At 36.8% G+C, this 13513-nt stretch overlaps 1 protein-coding gene across 1 annotated transcript; it reads right to left on the bottom strand.

The window, feature by feature from the left end:
• Nucleotides 1-3970: 3970 nt before the first annotated feature.
• On the bottom strand, nt 3971-8185 carry LOC107723837 (A-kinase anchor protein 2-like; the record flags this gene model as incomplete). The annotated part of the gene is made up of 2 exons (XM_016532551.1): nt 8177-8185; nt 3971-5275 (listed from the first exon to the last, which is right to left on the bottom strand). Coding segments are annotated over exons 1-2 (1314 nt in total), but the record flags the coding sequence as incomplete, so codon positions are not given.
• Between the last annotated feature and the right edge of the window lie 5328 nt (nt 8186-13513).

Consider the following 13513-nt stretch of genomic DNA (forward strand, 5'->3'; position numbering starts at 1 on the left):
TGTTCAAGAAACATTTATTATTATTATTATTATTATGTTGAAAACAGCTGAGTATAAATTTTTCAGGTTTCTTTTATGAATAGAAAGTTCAGAAGAACAGCATTTATCTATTTTGTAACATTATAAATGTCATTATCATCATTTTTGATCAATTTAAAGCATCCTTGCTAAAGGTATTAATTTCTATAATCCCCCCCCTGAAAAAAAAACTGACTCCAAGCTTTTAACTGGTAGTGTAGATATGTATCATTGCATCTAGTAGTTTTGGATAAGAATAAAACGTCAGCTCCGACAATATCGTGTCTTTTTTTATTTAAATCTAGATTTATTCGCATTGGCCCATGGAAACCTCTATGAACACACTTGACTTGACTTGGCCAAAAAATTCGCGGGGGATGAATTTACGTTTTATTAAAAAGTGTTTCGTATTCTACACTCATGGCGCGCACACTTTAGGATAGGTTAGATGCCTGCCTCCGCTGCGAGTCCCTATCAAGCACTTTACAGAGGCGGAGCAAAATACTTAATCGCTCCGTCTATAGCGCATTGTGATTAGGTGGTTTACGCTGTCAATACAGGAGACAAACCAATTGGCCACTGGCTGCTCGCTGTCCGTGCGTGATGGTCCTTGGCAAAAGAAAAAAAAACATTCTGTCGGCCCCTTAAGTGCATCGGCCCACCGGGAAAATGCCAGGTATGCCCGATTACCAGTCCAGCCTTGACTCCCACTCAAACGTACATACATACAGTACTGACAGAAACATACACGCACACAGAAACGTGTTGTCAGCGCTGTTCTGACGATTTTATCAGTAAAATAGCTCAATAACTTCAAAGCTACATGTCATTTCTCACAACAAGCGAGGTAACAGCGGCGCTGTTCTTGAAGCAGATGAACTTAACAGTTTTGCTAGGGACGTTGCTGCCGAACAACTGTTGAGAGACGCACAGAGCTAAATCTCTCTGTCTCTGTAATAACTTTACTATAAATTAGTCTGCTATCAAAAGCTCAAGCCTCCGTTGCTAGGTCTTTAATGACACTTTGGAATTAGCAACAGAACTTCAAAGCTACATGTCATTTCTCACAACAAGCGAGGTAACAGCGGCGCTGTTCTTGAAGCAGATGAACTTAACAGTTTTGCTAGGGACGTTGCTGCCGAACAACTGTTGAGAGACGCACAGAGCTAAATCTCTCTGTCTCTGTAATAACTTTACTATAAATTAGTCTGCTATCAAAAGCTCAAGCCTCCGTTGCTAGGTCTTTAATGACACTTTGGAATTAGCAACAGAGGCGTTGGATGAGAAATTTTAATCCTACAAGAGCATTTCAAGGACAAACCCTGACAAATGTCTTGAAACGCATCATCTGAACAATGTCCTGAGGTGTGGTAACCGTAGTACAAGCGGAATAAATAACTCCCGTCCGTTGAATAATTAGAAAATAATGCACACCTGAGGTGTAACTCCACTTTGAGTTGTGGCCGCGGCTGTGCATTATTTTCTAATAATTCAACGGCCTGTCGTCAGTTATTCCTTACTTAAATCATACCTACTCTGTAACTTTTGAATAACTGAAAATAATAAGAAATGTTTCTTGAGCAGCAAATCAGCATATTAGAATGATGAAGGATCATGTGACACTGAAGACTGGAGTAATGATGCTGAAAATTCAGCTTTGCATCACAGGAATAAATTGCATTTAAAATATATTCATATAGAAAACGGCAATGATCAATTGTAACAACAGCTCATAATATTACTGCATTATCTGTTTTTTTTTTTTGGGTGGTTCCAATATATTCCCTGAAGTAAAATGTGTGACAATATAGGCACAGTCTCTTCTACTTACTGACATTAATGTTGCATGCAAATAAACACATGGTCCAAAGATTCTGATTGATCCAAATTATAATGGTGAAAATGTCGTCTCACTCATAATGCACACAATAACACATGTATACATTAATGCATTTAATTGCTAGTGCAGGCTGAATATAAATGTATAAATACAGGTAAAAAATGCACTAATACTCACTGTAAATGGATTTTAATTGACAGGAAAGTGTGGAAAGCCGCACCTGACACTGAACTCAGTCTAATGCAGAATGAAAGTTGTGTGAGTGAAGTGAAAGTGATTTTAAAGGGTAACTTGTTGCTGCTTGTAAATGCGCCTACCATGAGATTGTCTAGCATCTGTGGCATTATTTAATTACTGCTGTTGTGTAGACATATTTTTAATGACACTGACACGAAATTACAAAACAATTTAGCAAACTGCATTGCATGCATGTAGAAATAATGTGTTAATGGAGTTTATTTCTCTAGAGGGCGCTGCTGTGCAAAGGTCAATCATATAATATCGGCATTCAAAGAAAAAGCAAAATCCTACAAGAGCATTTCAAGGACAAACCCTGACAAATGTCTTGAAACGCATCATCTGAACAATGTCCTGAGGTGTGGTAACCGTAGTACAAGCGGAATAAATAACTCCCGTCCGTTGAATAATTAGAAAATAATGCACACCTGAGGTGTAACTCCGCTTTGAGTTGTGGCCGCGGCTGTGCATTATTTTCTAATAATTCAACGGCCTGTCGTCAGTTATTCCTTACTTAAATCATACCTACTCTGTAACTTTTGAATAACTGAAAATAATAAGAAATGTTTCTTGAGCAGCAAATCAGCATATTAGAATGATGAAGGATCATGTGACACTGAAGACTGGAGTAATGATGCTGAAAATTCAGCTTTGCATCACAGGAATAAATTGCATTTAAAATATATTCATATAGAAAACGGCAATGATCAATTGTAACAACAGCTCATAATATTACTGCATTATCTGTTTTTTTTTTTTGGGTGGTTCAATATATTCCCTGAAGTAAAATGTGTGACAATATAGGCACAGTCTCTTCTACTTACTGACATTAATGTTGCATGCAAATAAACACATGGTCCAAAGATTCTGATTGATCCAAATTATAATGGTGAAAATGTCGTCTCACTCATAATGCACACAATAACACATGTATACATTAATGCATTTAATTGCTAGTGCAGGCTGAATATAAATGTATAAATACAGGTAAAAAATGCACTAATACTCACTGTAAATGGATTTTAATTGACAGGAAAGTGTGGAAAGCCCCACCTGACACTGAACTCAGTCTAATGCAGAATGAAAGTTGTGTGATTGAAGTGAAAGTCATTTTAAAGGGTAACTTGTTGCTGCTTGTAAATGCGCCTACCATGAGATTCACTTAATTTCACTTCTGAGAGCATAAAACAAAGTGTGGTACTAATACATATGGGTTCAGAGGGGAATTTGGGTCTTGTCTAGCATCTGTGGCATTATTTAATTACTGCTGTTGTGTAGACATATTTTTAATGACACTGACACGAAATTACAAAACAATTTAGCAAACTGCATTGCATGCATGTAGAAATAATGTGTTAATGGAGTTTATTTCTCTAGAGGGCGCTGCTGTGCAAAGGTCAATCATATAATATCGGCATTCAAAGAAAAAGCAAAAAAAAAAAAAAAAAAAAAAACACCGTCAAGTATTTCAAGAGGTTGGATCCCAGCATACTGAGAGACAATGAGGAAAGAAAAAGTTATAAAGAGAAAAATCTGTCAATACAGCTCTAAATCAATTTTTACACCAGTCACAGCTGTTTATTATGCCTTTAATCCCTTAAATGGATAGTTAACCCAAAAATTATATTCTTTACTTATGCATGTTATTTCAAACGTTTATGACTTTCTTTCTTCCATGGATTTGCGATTTGGAATGACATGAAGATGAAGGTGATGACACAATTTTCATTTTTGTATAAACTATCCTTTTAAGGACTGTTTCCTGGAGAGGTTTGTGATTTCAGACTGTTTCCTGAAATAAACTTCACTCACTGCACTTTCTTCCAGCTTCAGTTTGATCCGTCTGTCCTCAAAGTCCTTTAGCAGTGTCTCAATTCTGATTCCCCTTTGAATGGGAGTCTCCTCTGCAATCAGCATTGTCAAGCTACTTTCCATCTCTGAAATGGAAGGATCGTTCGAATTGCTACCATCACTGGCGTAGCCTCCACTTCGGTCACCAAGACCAGAGTCAATATCATCTAAGGCACCACTTGGAACTCCATTTTTTGAATCCTCAGTCATAGTTACAGTCTTTACTTCTATTTCTTGTTGTGTTACTAGTGGGATCTGATTCTCCTCTATGCTGTTCTCTTTGCTTACTTGTTTTGGACTGAAGATGCTGGCCATTGAGGATAGACATCTTCCTCGCAGTTTGGGGGAATAAGGGAGCCTCTCAGGACTCTGTAGGAAGGGATTCTGTTTTGATTGTTCCATCATTAGAAACTGCTTTCGTGCTGCGTTAAAGTCAATTTGCTCATTGTCTATGGTGCCAGGCTCAACCCTGGTTTGTTCAGTCTTTACACTCACTGGTTTGTAGTTTAGACTAAACCCATCCAGGAGCCTTTGCGGAGTGTTACTGAGGTCCAGATTTTCTAAGGTACTCCATTGCTTTTTAAGGGCAGGGCTTTTCCTGGGTGCCTGATTCCGGATGATCTCCATTCGGTCTGGATTTTCCCCGTCTTCATTGACTGTGGAGGTATCCTCAATTTGGTAATGGTCATCTCCGTTAGTTTCTTCAAATAGCCTTCCAGGTCTCTTTTCTTCTGTGTATGTCTGTAGCTTAAAGGTGCTCTTCTCCTTCAAGGTATTCAGTTTGGCCTGCCTTTGTGGAGAAACCATGTAGACTTCATTCATCTCTGCTTCTGGGCTTGCTGGGTCATCTACAAAGGAATAGAATCCAACATATGAGCCTGTACTGCTTGGTGTACTAGGCCTAAATTCTTCACTGTCACTTCCATCCTCAGACACAGGCACTTGCCGAGCCTGGACTACCACATCTGGAGTGCTACTCCCAGATGACACCATCACAGTAGGCTGCATGCCTGTTACTGTTATACTTTCCAAGCTGAACCTGAAAGAGTCACCGTCCTGATTGCTACTGTATGTATTCTCTAGCAACTGTGGTTGGCCAGTTGGGCTCACTATGGAGCGCAAATCTGACTGCTCTAGCTTAGGGGAGAGGGGCTTTATCACCCAACGCTTTGGGTTGTTGGTCATGGGGTCTCCGGGTGGTGGATGGTTCTGGGCAGGCCTGGGATGTGGAGGTCTCAAAGAAGAATGGGAATGGATCACAGCCTGCTCCTCTACTGAGGAGTGAGTGCTTGCATCATATGGGTTGACCGTCACAGTTGATGCCTGTCTCTGGGTAACAACAAAAGCAGAAAGACAACATATTTACTACTGGACCGTGTGGAGAGTATCAGATGTTTAACACATATTGTGTATAGAGAGTAAGTAAACGTATATCCAGATATGTAATATGCATGGTTTAAGATGTCTGAGATTAAAAGGTTTAACAAGTTGTGTTTATTAAGAGTGAAGAACATATAAAATGAACATTTAGAATATTTATAAAACATTTTACGTTACATAAAAAATGAAACCGTATTTAAAATATAACACTAGAAACAGACAGTACACTTTCATTCCTGACTTATAAACCTTTACCATATTTCTTGCAGAGTAACTATATTCCTTACATTTCCTTACTGTAGTAAAATCATGGTAAATAATCATAGTTTCATCAACCTAGCCTACTATTCAGCTGAAAATCATGTTTCTGTTTGGCATTTTTTATAGTATACATGAAACCATCTTCTGCTTAGTACTAACACACCTGTCAGTATCTCTTTTGTAAGAATTTACATATTACATTGCATACAATTGCACTCCATGGATTATTCAAAAGATATATATTTTTAATTATATTCATTTTCAAAATTTAAGTTTTTAATAAACATGAGCGAGAAAAAAATATATTTTTATACTTATATTTTAGAAAAAAAATTTTTTTTTTATGTAGTCCCAGTTGAATTTAGTTTGCATAACTTTTCTGATAACAAAACATTCTATGCTAAATATGTGAAGGTCTTCAGATGTTGATTATATAGGTTTAAAAAAACACTCACCTCACGTTATTGAAGAGATATGTACTATTCCGTTTTTAAAAAAAGAATTTATCATTGTGGGAGAAAAAATTCTCTGGTTTGAGTACTGCATCAAAACAATAGATAAGACTGTCTACCACTTTGAAGAAGCTTACGTAGTTGTAAGGGAGTTTTGCACACTGTCACTGGTGTCCGTGTTTGAAATCGTGAACTGTGAACCACTGATAAAATGACAGAAGACCTGTTTCCTGGAATCCACTGATCTGCCTTTTCTGATTGGCTCAGACTGTTTGAGGGGTGTCCCCAAAAGTGTAGAAAATATACTGTAGCTTTACAGAAGTATGATTACCAAAACAGAGTCATGGAACCATGCTGCAGTGAGTCTTTACACCATAAAACCAAAAAAGTTGTTAAAATCTCGCTCTTTCACTTTCTTTCAGACAGATCAAAGTGCTCCATAAAGATCAAAATCATAAGATACATAACCGTATTAATCCTGATGAACCTTTAGCCTACAGTGACAGTAAAATGGCTGAAAGTGGAAGTATACCTGCCATAAAATGCATTTAAGAAATGTATTATTATATAATACTGAGATAAAACTTTTTGTACTTTAAAAATTTCCTGTTTACATTACATGTCACTCTATTCTCCCCTGATTTAGGCAGTTATACAGTATATCCTGTCTCTCTTACAAATTATCTCACGCATTTCAAATGAACAAATAATATAAACTACGTATTCTAGCATAACAAGCTGGGCTATTCATTCTCACAAAACATTTCAGCCAAAGAAAAATGAGCAACACTCACCCTCAGACATCAGCAGTGGCGTCAGAGTCTGTACTGTCACATGCATCAGAAGACACTTCTGTCTTTACTGCACTGACTTGACAAAGTTCATCTAATATCACATATACACGCATAGACACACCCCACACCCAGACCGAAGGAATGCAAAAAACTGATAGATTGTGGATGGGGTTTTGAGGAAGAATGGGCACCTGGTATATTAATATAAAAGCTTGGTACTGAACCATCTGCACGCAGAATTAAATTTAGAGATGGTAAATGGGCCTGAATAAACCCATAAACATTCTTGTTAACTAATTTACATGTGTCCATATGGACTGTAGTGAGGACAACAACACCAACGCAATTAAAATTAAAGTTGAAGGTGTCATTTGAGTTGTGCAATGAGCTGAGGAAAACTCCCATGTGTCAGAGCAGATGAGTGAAAGTACAGAGCATGACACTCATATATTACATTCCAGAGTTTATGGCCAAGCAAATGACTTTTTCTAAAATCATCGCTAGTGACTGTTTAACTGATCTTGTAGAAAAGTGTCTATGATTGGACTTTTTGTACAGAAGTTTCTAGTGGACTGAATAATACATATCATGACATCTAGTGGTCAAGAACCATAAACTAGGGGTTTTAAAGCAACCATAATTATTTTATTTATTTATTTTTGCCTTTAAATATCAGTTTCAAAATCAATCTAATGGTTCACTGACATTTAATAAGCCGAATGGCTTGTTTCTTTCCCAAACGTCTGTTCTGGGAGTTTGTAAATTTGTGCTTAGGCTACGAAATTCCGCAAAAAGAGTGAATTGCTTTAAGCCACCAACAAATGAGCACATACAGCTATTCACTGCAATTACCACAGTGATATATTTACAACAGTGAATTCCACTCACTTAACTGTAAGGGGCTCAAAAGTCACAAAAATACACAAAACTATATACAGTTTCTTGTGCTACAGCAGTATTGCAGGAGTTGATCAGTTATTATTTTATCTTAAGCTAATTTTAAAAAAAAGATAGCATGTGTTTAAAACAATACAATATTTACTAAATATTTTGCACAGCTGAAGAAGAAGAAACACATTTTCAGGTAAATGTTTCTTTTTCCCAAACCACAATAAAATGTATTCAGTAAAATTAAAATATAATGCACAAGTATTTAACTTTGTACATTAGTAGTATATTATTAGCTATTGAATATAGCATTATAATGTTTGACACTAGTATTGTACTATACACATTTGTTTTATTTTATTTTTATGGAATTTCAGTCATCTGTCCCACTATATGTATAAAGCTTAGTGAGGTATCACATTAAGCAAAAATTCCCATAATGTGTGCGGGGTGACCTGGCCCATGGTCAAAGATTCAGTGCATGCATGCGTGTATAGGTGTGTGTGTCGATGACTGACTTTACTGGTTGTGCTGTACGTTTCTGATTCACTTAAAAAAACTGACTCATAAGATTAATTTGCTTGTGAATCAGACTACACTGGTCACACTGTATGTTTTTGATTCAATAAAAAGAACTGGCTCATAAGAGTCATTTGTTAGTGAATCTGACTTTACTGGTTGTGCTGTACGTTTCTGATTCACTTAAAAAACTGACTCATAAGATTAATTTGCTTGTGAATCAGACTACACTGGTCACACTGTATGTTTTTGATTCAATAAAAAGAACTGGCTCATAAGAGTCATTTGTTAGTGAATCTGACTATACTGGTTGTGCTGTACATTTCTGATTTAATAAAAAGAACTGACTCATAAGAGTACTTTGCTTGTGAATCAGACTACACTGGTCACACTGTATGTTTTTGATTCAATAAAAAGAACTGGCTCATAAGAGTCATTTGTTAGTGAATCTGACTATACTGGTTGTGCTGTACATTTCTGATTCGCTTAAAAGAAATGGCTCATAAGAGCCATTTGTTAGTGAATCTGACTATACTGGTTGCACTGTACATTTCTGATTCACAAAAAAACAGACTCATAAGAGTCATTTGCTTGTGAATCATACTACACTGGCCATTCTGTATGTTGTTTTTACATGCTTTTATCCAAAGGGACTTACAAATGAGGAACATCACAAGCAATTTGTCAGAGAGCCAATAGTATGTATAGTATACAATGCCAGGTTTAGTAGAAAACTAGATTTTGCGCGCAGCCTGCGAGGACTACTCAATAGAAAGACGTTTCTTGCCATTATTTCACTGTGCATGATATTTTTATTGCATCTCATTCAATACAGACTGCAAACTCATGTTGACAAAATGAATCTGTTGTTGTGGTGTTGAAGTTTGCACCAAAAATGCAGAGCAGGAAATAGATCATAAGCAGCACATTTTCTGTTATTAAAGAAAACAAGACAGAGGCAGTGATTTCCGTAAAGCACGTCACATTTTAATGTCTCGTTCCAACTCTTTCTACAGCTCTGTCAGGTTGATAAGAAAGCAGACCTTCACAACGCACAGACAACAGTGGCAGTAAGAGCACACACACTCATTATCAGGAGAACCAATACGAGAGGTACCTGGTTATATGTCCCTGCATTCTCCTCTGTTCTATCATGCCTTTGAACTCAGCTTGTCATCAAGGGTTAGGGGTTCAAGCACAGGGACATTATCTAACATGGAAATGGATATGGATATGTAGATATGTGTGATTTATGTACTTATAAAAGCATGCAACTATACAAAAGAGAAATGCCAGGCCCGTGGCCAGACAACAAGGCATTCAGGGGTGAGGAACATGTCGGAACTGGAATGTTAGTATTGACGGACATTAAGGTGAGTGGCAAAAGTGTGAAGCAACCATTAAACTCACATTGATGCAAAGACTTTAAAGGAAGCTGCCCAGATGAGCAATGGGAGGAAAGCAAACTGGTTCTTGAACTATGAATTATAACCTCACAGATGCTGCTTTACATCCAAATAGTGTGTACATGGATAAGTGAATGTGTGGAAACATGATGGAACACGATAAACGAAAAGGGTTTTTTTGCATTCATGTTGACCTCATTTGACTCCCGGGCTTCTGAATACACACAGACACTGATTTTCACAGAGTTCATCCCAGCAATTTGGGCAACTAATGTGACTAAAATATGAGAGATATATGACATATTAACTGACATAAATCATGGATACGACCACACATACACAAAACGCACACACATTTCATCTAGCAGACTACCAGCTAGCCGTGCCACGTAATTTCGTTCCCCTAAAATGAGTTAATAATTTGCCATCAAATTAAATTGATTAAGCAAGCAATTTATAAGTAAGGTACAAAACAATTTTAACATTCATTAACAAACCCTCCAATGTAACGTAAAGGTGCATTTAGTAGTTTTGGTGCTAATTAAAGTTTTACACATCAATTGTGTTTTTAAAGAGTCTGAATGGTGTAAACTCACATGAGATGAAGACTGTACTCATAAAAGATTTCTATAAAAAGTGTTTCAGTTATCTATGTTGTGTATTGTTCCCACCAAAATGTATTTTGGCCTGCTGAAATGACATGAGCCGCAGTGTTTCATTACGTTTCACAGCCGCTGTAGAGGCAACTGTAATGTAGAGTTGTTTGGTGATGCAAAGAGCGAGAATCAGACCATTGTGCTTTACCAGCGGCGACAATGTTAGAATCAGTACCTGTATGTAGTCATCAGAGAAAATAAGCTTTTCGAAACAGAATTGAGTGAACCAATTGATTCGCAAAATGATTCAATTTCAAATCTCACAAAAGTGCTGGTCAAAGCAGTGTGTTAATGAGAGAATTACCCTTTCCTCCAAATACTACTGAAGCCTTATTGAATCACGCCAGTGAAACTGGCCAATGGCGTTCAAGCGCGCGAAATATGAGGGGCTCCCACTCTATATAAAGCAGCGCTTGTACGTCATCTATTCAGAATCTTGACTGAAGCAACTTGGCATTCTAAGATCCTGAGCTAGGTGACATGGCAATAAGAGCAATGTCTCGTTCCCTCATCTCAGGGAACCGAGGTTACGTGAGTAACCGAGAGCGTTCCCTTTCGATTCGGTCACTCTACATTGCTATGGGAACGTATAAAATCCCGCCGTGTCACAGCGATGGAGCCTGGCTCGACTAAGTATGTCAAGTTTCAAAGCCGAAACTTGCATAAAGACGCCTTTTACAAACAAATTACAACCGCTTTAATTACTGAATGTAATTTACAAATCATGAAATATCATTTAATATGAAGCATCTGTGTAATTTATCATAATTCTGTATGCTTGTTTTAGGCAGGATTTGGCTATTTAGTCCAATTAGAAATAATTAATTATCATCCTATTTTTTCATTATATACGCAATGTTATTACAATTTTTATTCATTAAAAATGAGCCTACATTATAAACCTGACCCTAGACACTGGTTAATGTGCTCCAGATCAGAATTTCAAATGTTTTGAAGCAAAGGTTCGATGTAATGAAGCCAGTTTCATACGTTCATAAAGCAATGTTTGAAAAGCTCCCATATAGCATACGGCCAGAGAAGCAGAAGAAATGGTCTGAAGCCAAAAGACAAAGACAAAAAACAGCCATAAATATCAGTACGGCAAGATTTGGCGAGGGAGAAAAATCCTAAGTAGTGATGCAGGAGTTGCTTCTTTTTTTGTTGGACAGGTAAGGGAATTAAATAATTATTGTGTAAACCGCCCTCTAAAACCCAATGGTATCAGTGTAATTTACATATAACTAGATATCAGACGTTGACTGTGATATCAGACTACTTAATGCACCTTTAATGTTACTAACAGTTATGGAAAACATGAACATAAATTTAAGTTAGCACCAGTCGACCACTCTTCCACAAACACACAGGCTACAAAAACAATATGCCTTTTGTTTTTACTGAAGCATTTGGCATCATAGCTACTATAAGGGCAATTCCCAAATTTTTTTTTTTTTTTTTACTTTTGCCAAAAATGTTAACACTTTTTTTTTTTTTTCTAAAAGTATCTTTAAAAAAAAAAAAAAGAAAGAAAAAAGCTTTAATACTTTGCATAATAACCTATTAAATGTTTCCTGTCCCCTGGCCACACTTCCTTGGAACAGCTAAGGAAGGGCGGATATTGTCCTTCCTGTCTTTCCATTCTTGTCTCGGGAACTGTTAAGATTGCTGTGGAAGTGAGAGAGCTTTGCTTATTCTGACACTAGTTCACACGCATGAGGGCTGTTGCATAGGATTGGCTGCAGAAGTTTGTTGATGTCACTTGTTATAGGAATGAGCTGTCATTGACCCTTCCTGAGGTCTGAGGGCAGTGTGGCCTGGCATACAATCGAAATACACAGCTAGCCTGATACATACCCACCTCTGAATGTCAGAACGAGGCCAGGGCTGTTTAAATACTCAAAATGCATGTGAGCGATGCAGATGAAATATGAGAAGGCTACAAATGATCCAATGCCAGTTTATATCATGCAGCAGTTGGAAAGTAACCGAGAGAATAACTTGCTCTCTACTCTTGATCTCTATTTCCAAATAGAGCACTTCAAGTGGGGATAATATATATTTTAGTTAGAAACACAAAGGAACAATTACAAACACATGCGCAAGCTCTTTGCTGGAACAGTCTAACTGAGAACGACCATCGAACAGCCTTACAGCAAAACATCGAAGCTTACTGAGATATCCTCAGCTCACCTGTCCTACATTTCAATATGAAAGAGCGCAATCTACTGGACTCACGGGAGAACAAAGATCAGGAAAAGAGAGTTTCCTTAAAGGAGGGGAAATGGTGTTGTATTACTGTGTGTGTGAGGAATAGCAAAGGGAAAAAATAGAAGGGATGCTCTGATAAAAGAAAGCACTCACAGACCATTGAAATATTCTTTCATTTGAAGCAAATCAATTGTGAAAACTGCATTTGCACGTGCATTTGCAGGAATGTTGGTTCAAAAGAGGTTAAGCTGTGACATGCTTTCATTTACCATAAAATTATTATAACTCATCCCTAAGTTTGTAAAAGCAAATAAAAATCATGTTATGTAAATATAATGGAAGTCTATGGCGAAAGGCATTGCATTGGAATAAAGTGAAATATAGCTACAAGACCATACACTAAAGTTCAAACGTTTGTTTTTTAAGAACTTAATACTTTTATTCAGCAAGGATGCATCTACAGTAAAGACTTTTACTGTAAAATATTTCTGTTTTAAATAAATGCTGTTCTTTTGAACTTTCTATTCATCAAAGAATCCTGAAACAATATAGCATGGCTTCCACAAAAAGCACATCTTTTTTCAACATTGATAATAATACGTTTCTTGAGCATCTAATCAGTATATTAGAATGATTTCTGAAGGATCATGTGACACTGAAGACTGGAGTAATGATGCTGAAAATTCAGCTTTGACATAATAGGGATAAATTACATTTTTAAATATATTCAAATAGAAAATATTATTTTTAATTATAATTAAAAAAATTACTTTTTACTGTATGTTTGTTAAAATAAATATATGTAAACCTAAATTTAAATGGCCATCAGTAGAGAAATAGCCTATGTTTTTTTTTTTTTTTGTCAAATAAATGCATCCTTGGTGAACAGAAGAGACTTAAAATACAGAGCCCAAACAGTAGTGTAGGGAATGAACTTTCTATTCATCAAAGAATCCTGAAACAATATAGCATGGCTTCCACAAAAAGCACATCTTTTTTCAAC

This window comes from Sinocyclocheilus rhinocerous, unplaced genomic scaffold (assembly GCF_001515625.1).
Source record: "Sinocyclocheilus rhinocerous isolate Xijiao unplaced genomic scaffold, SAMN03320098_v1.1 scaffold1296, whole genome shotgun sequence".
Taxonomy (NCBI): domain Eukaryota; kingdom Metazoa; phylum Chordata; class Actinopteri; order Cypriniformes; family Cyprinidae; genus Sinocyclocheilus; species Sinocyclocheilus rhinocerous.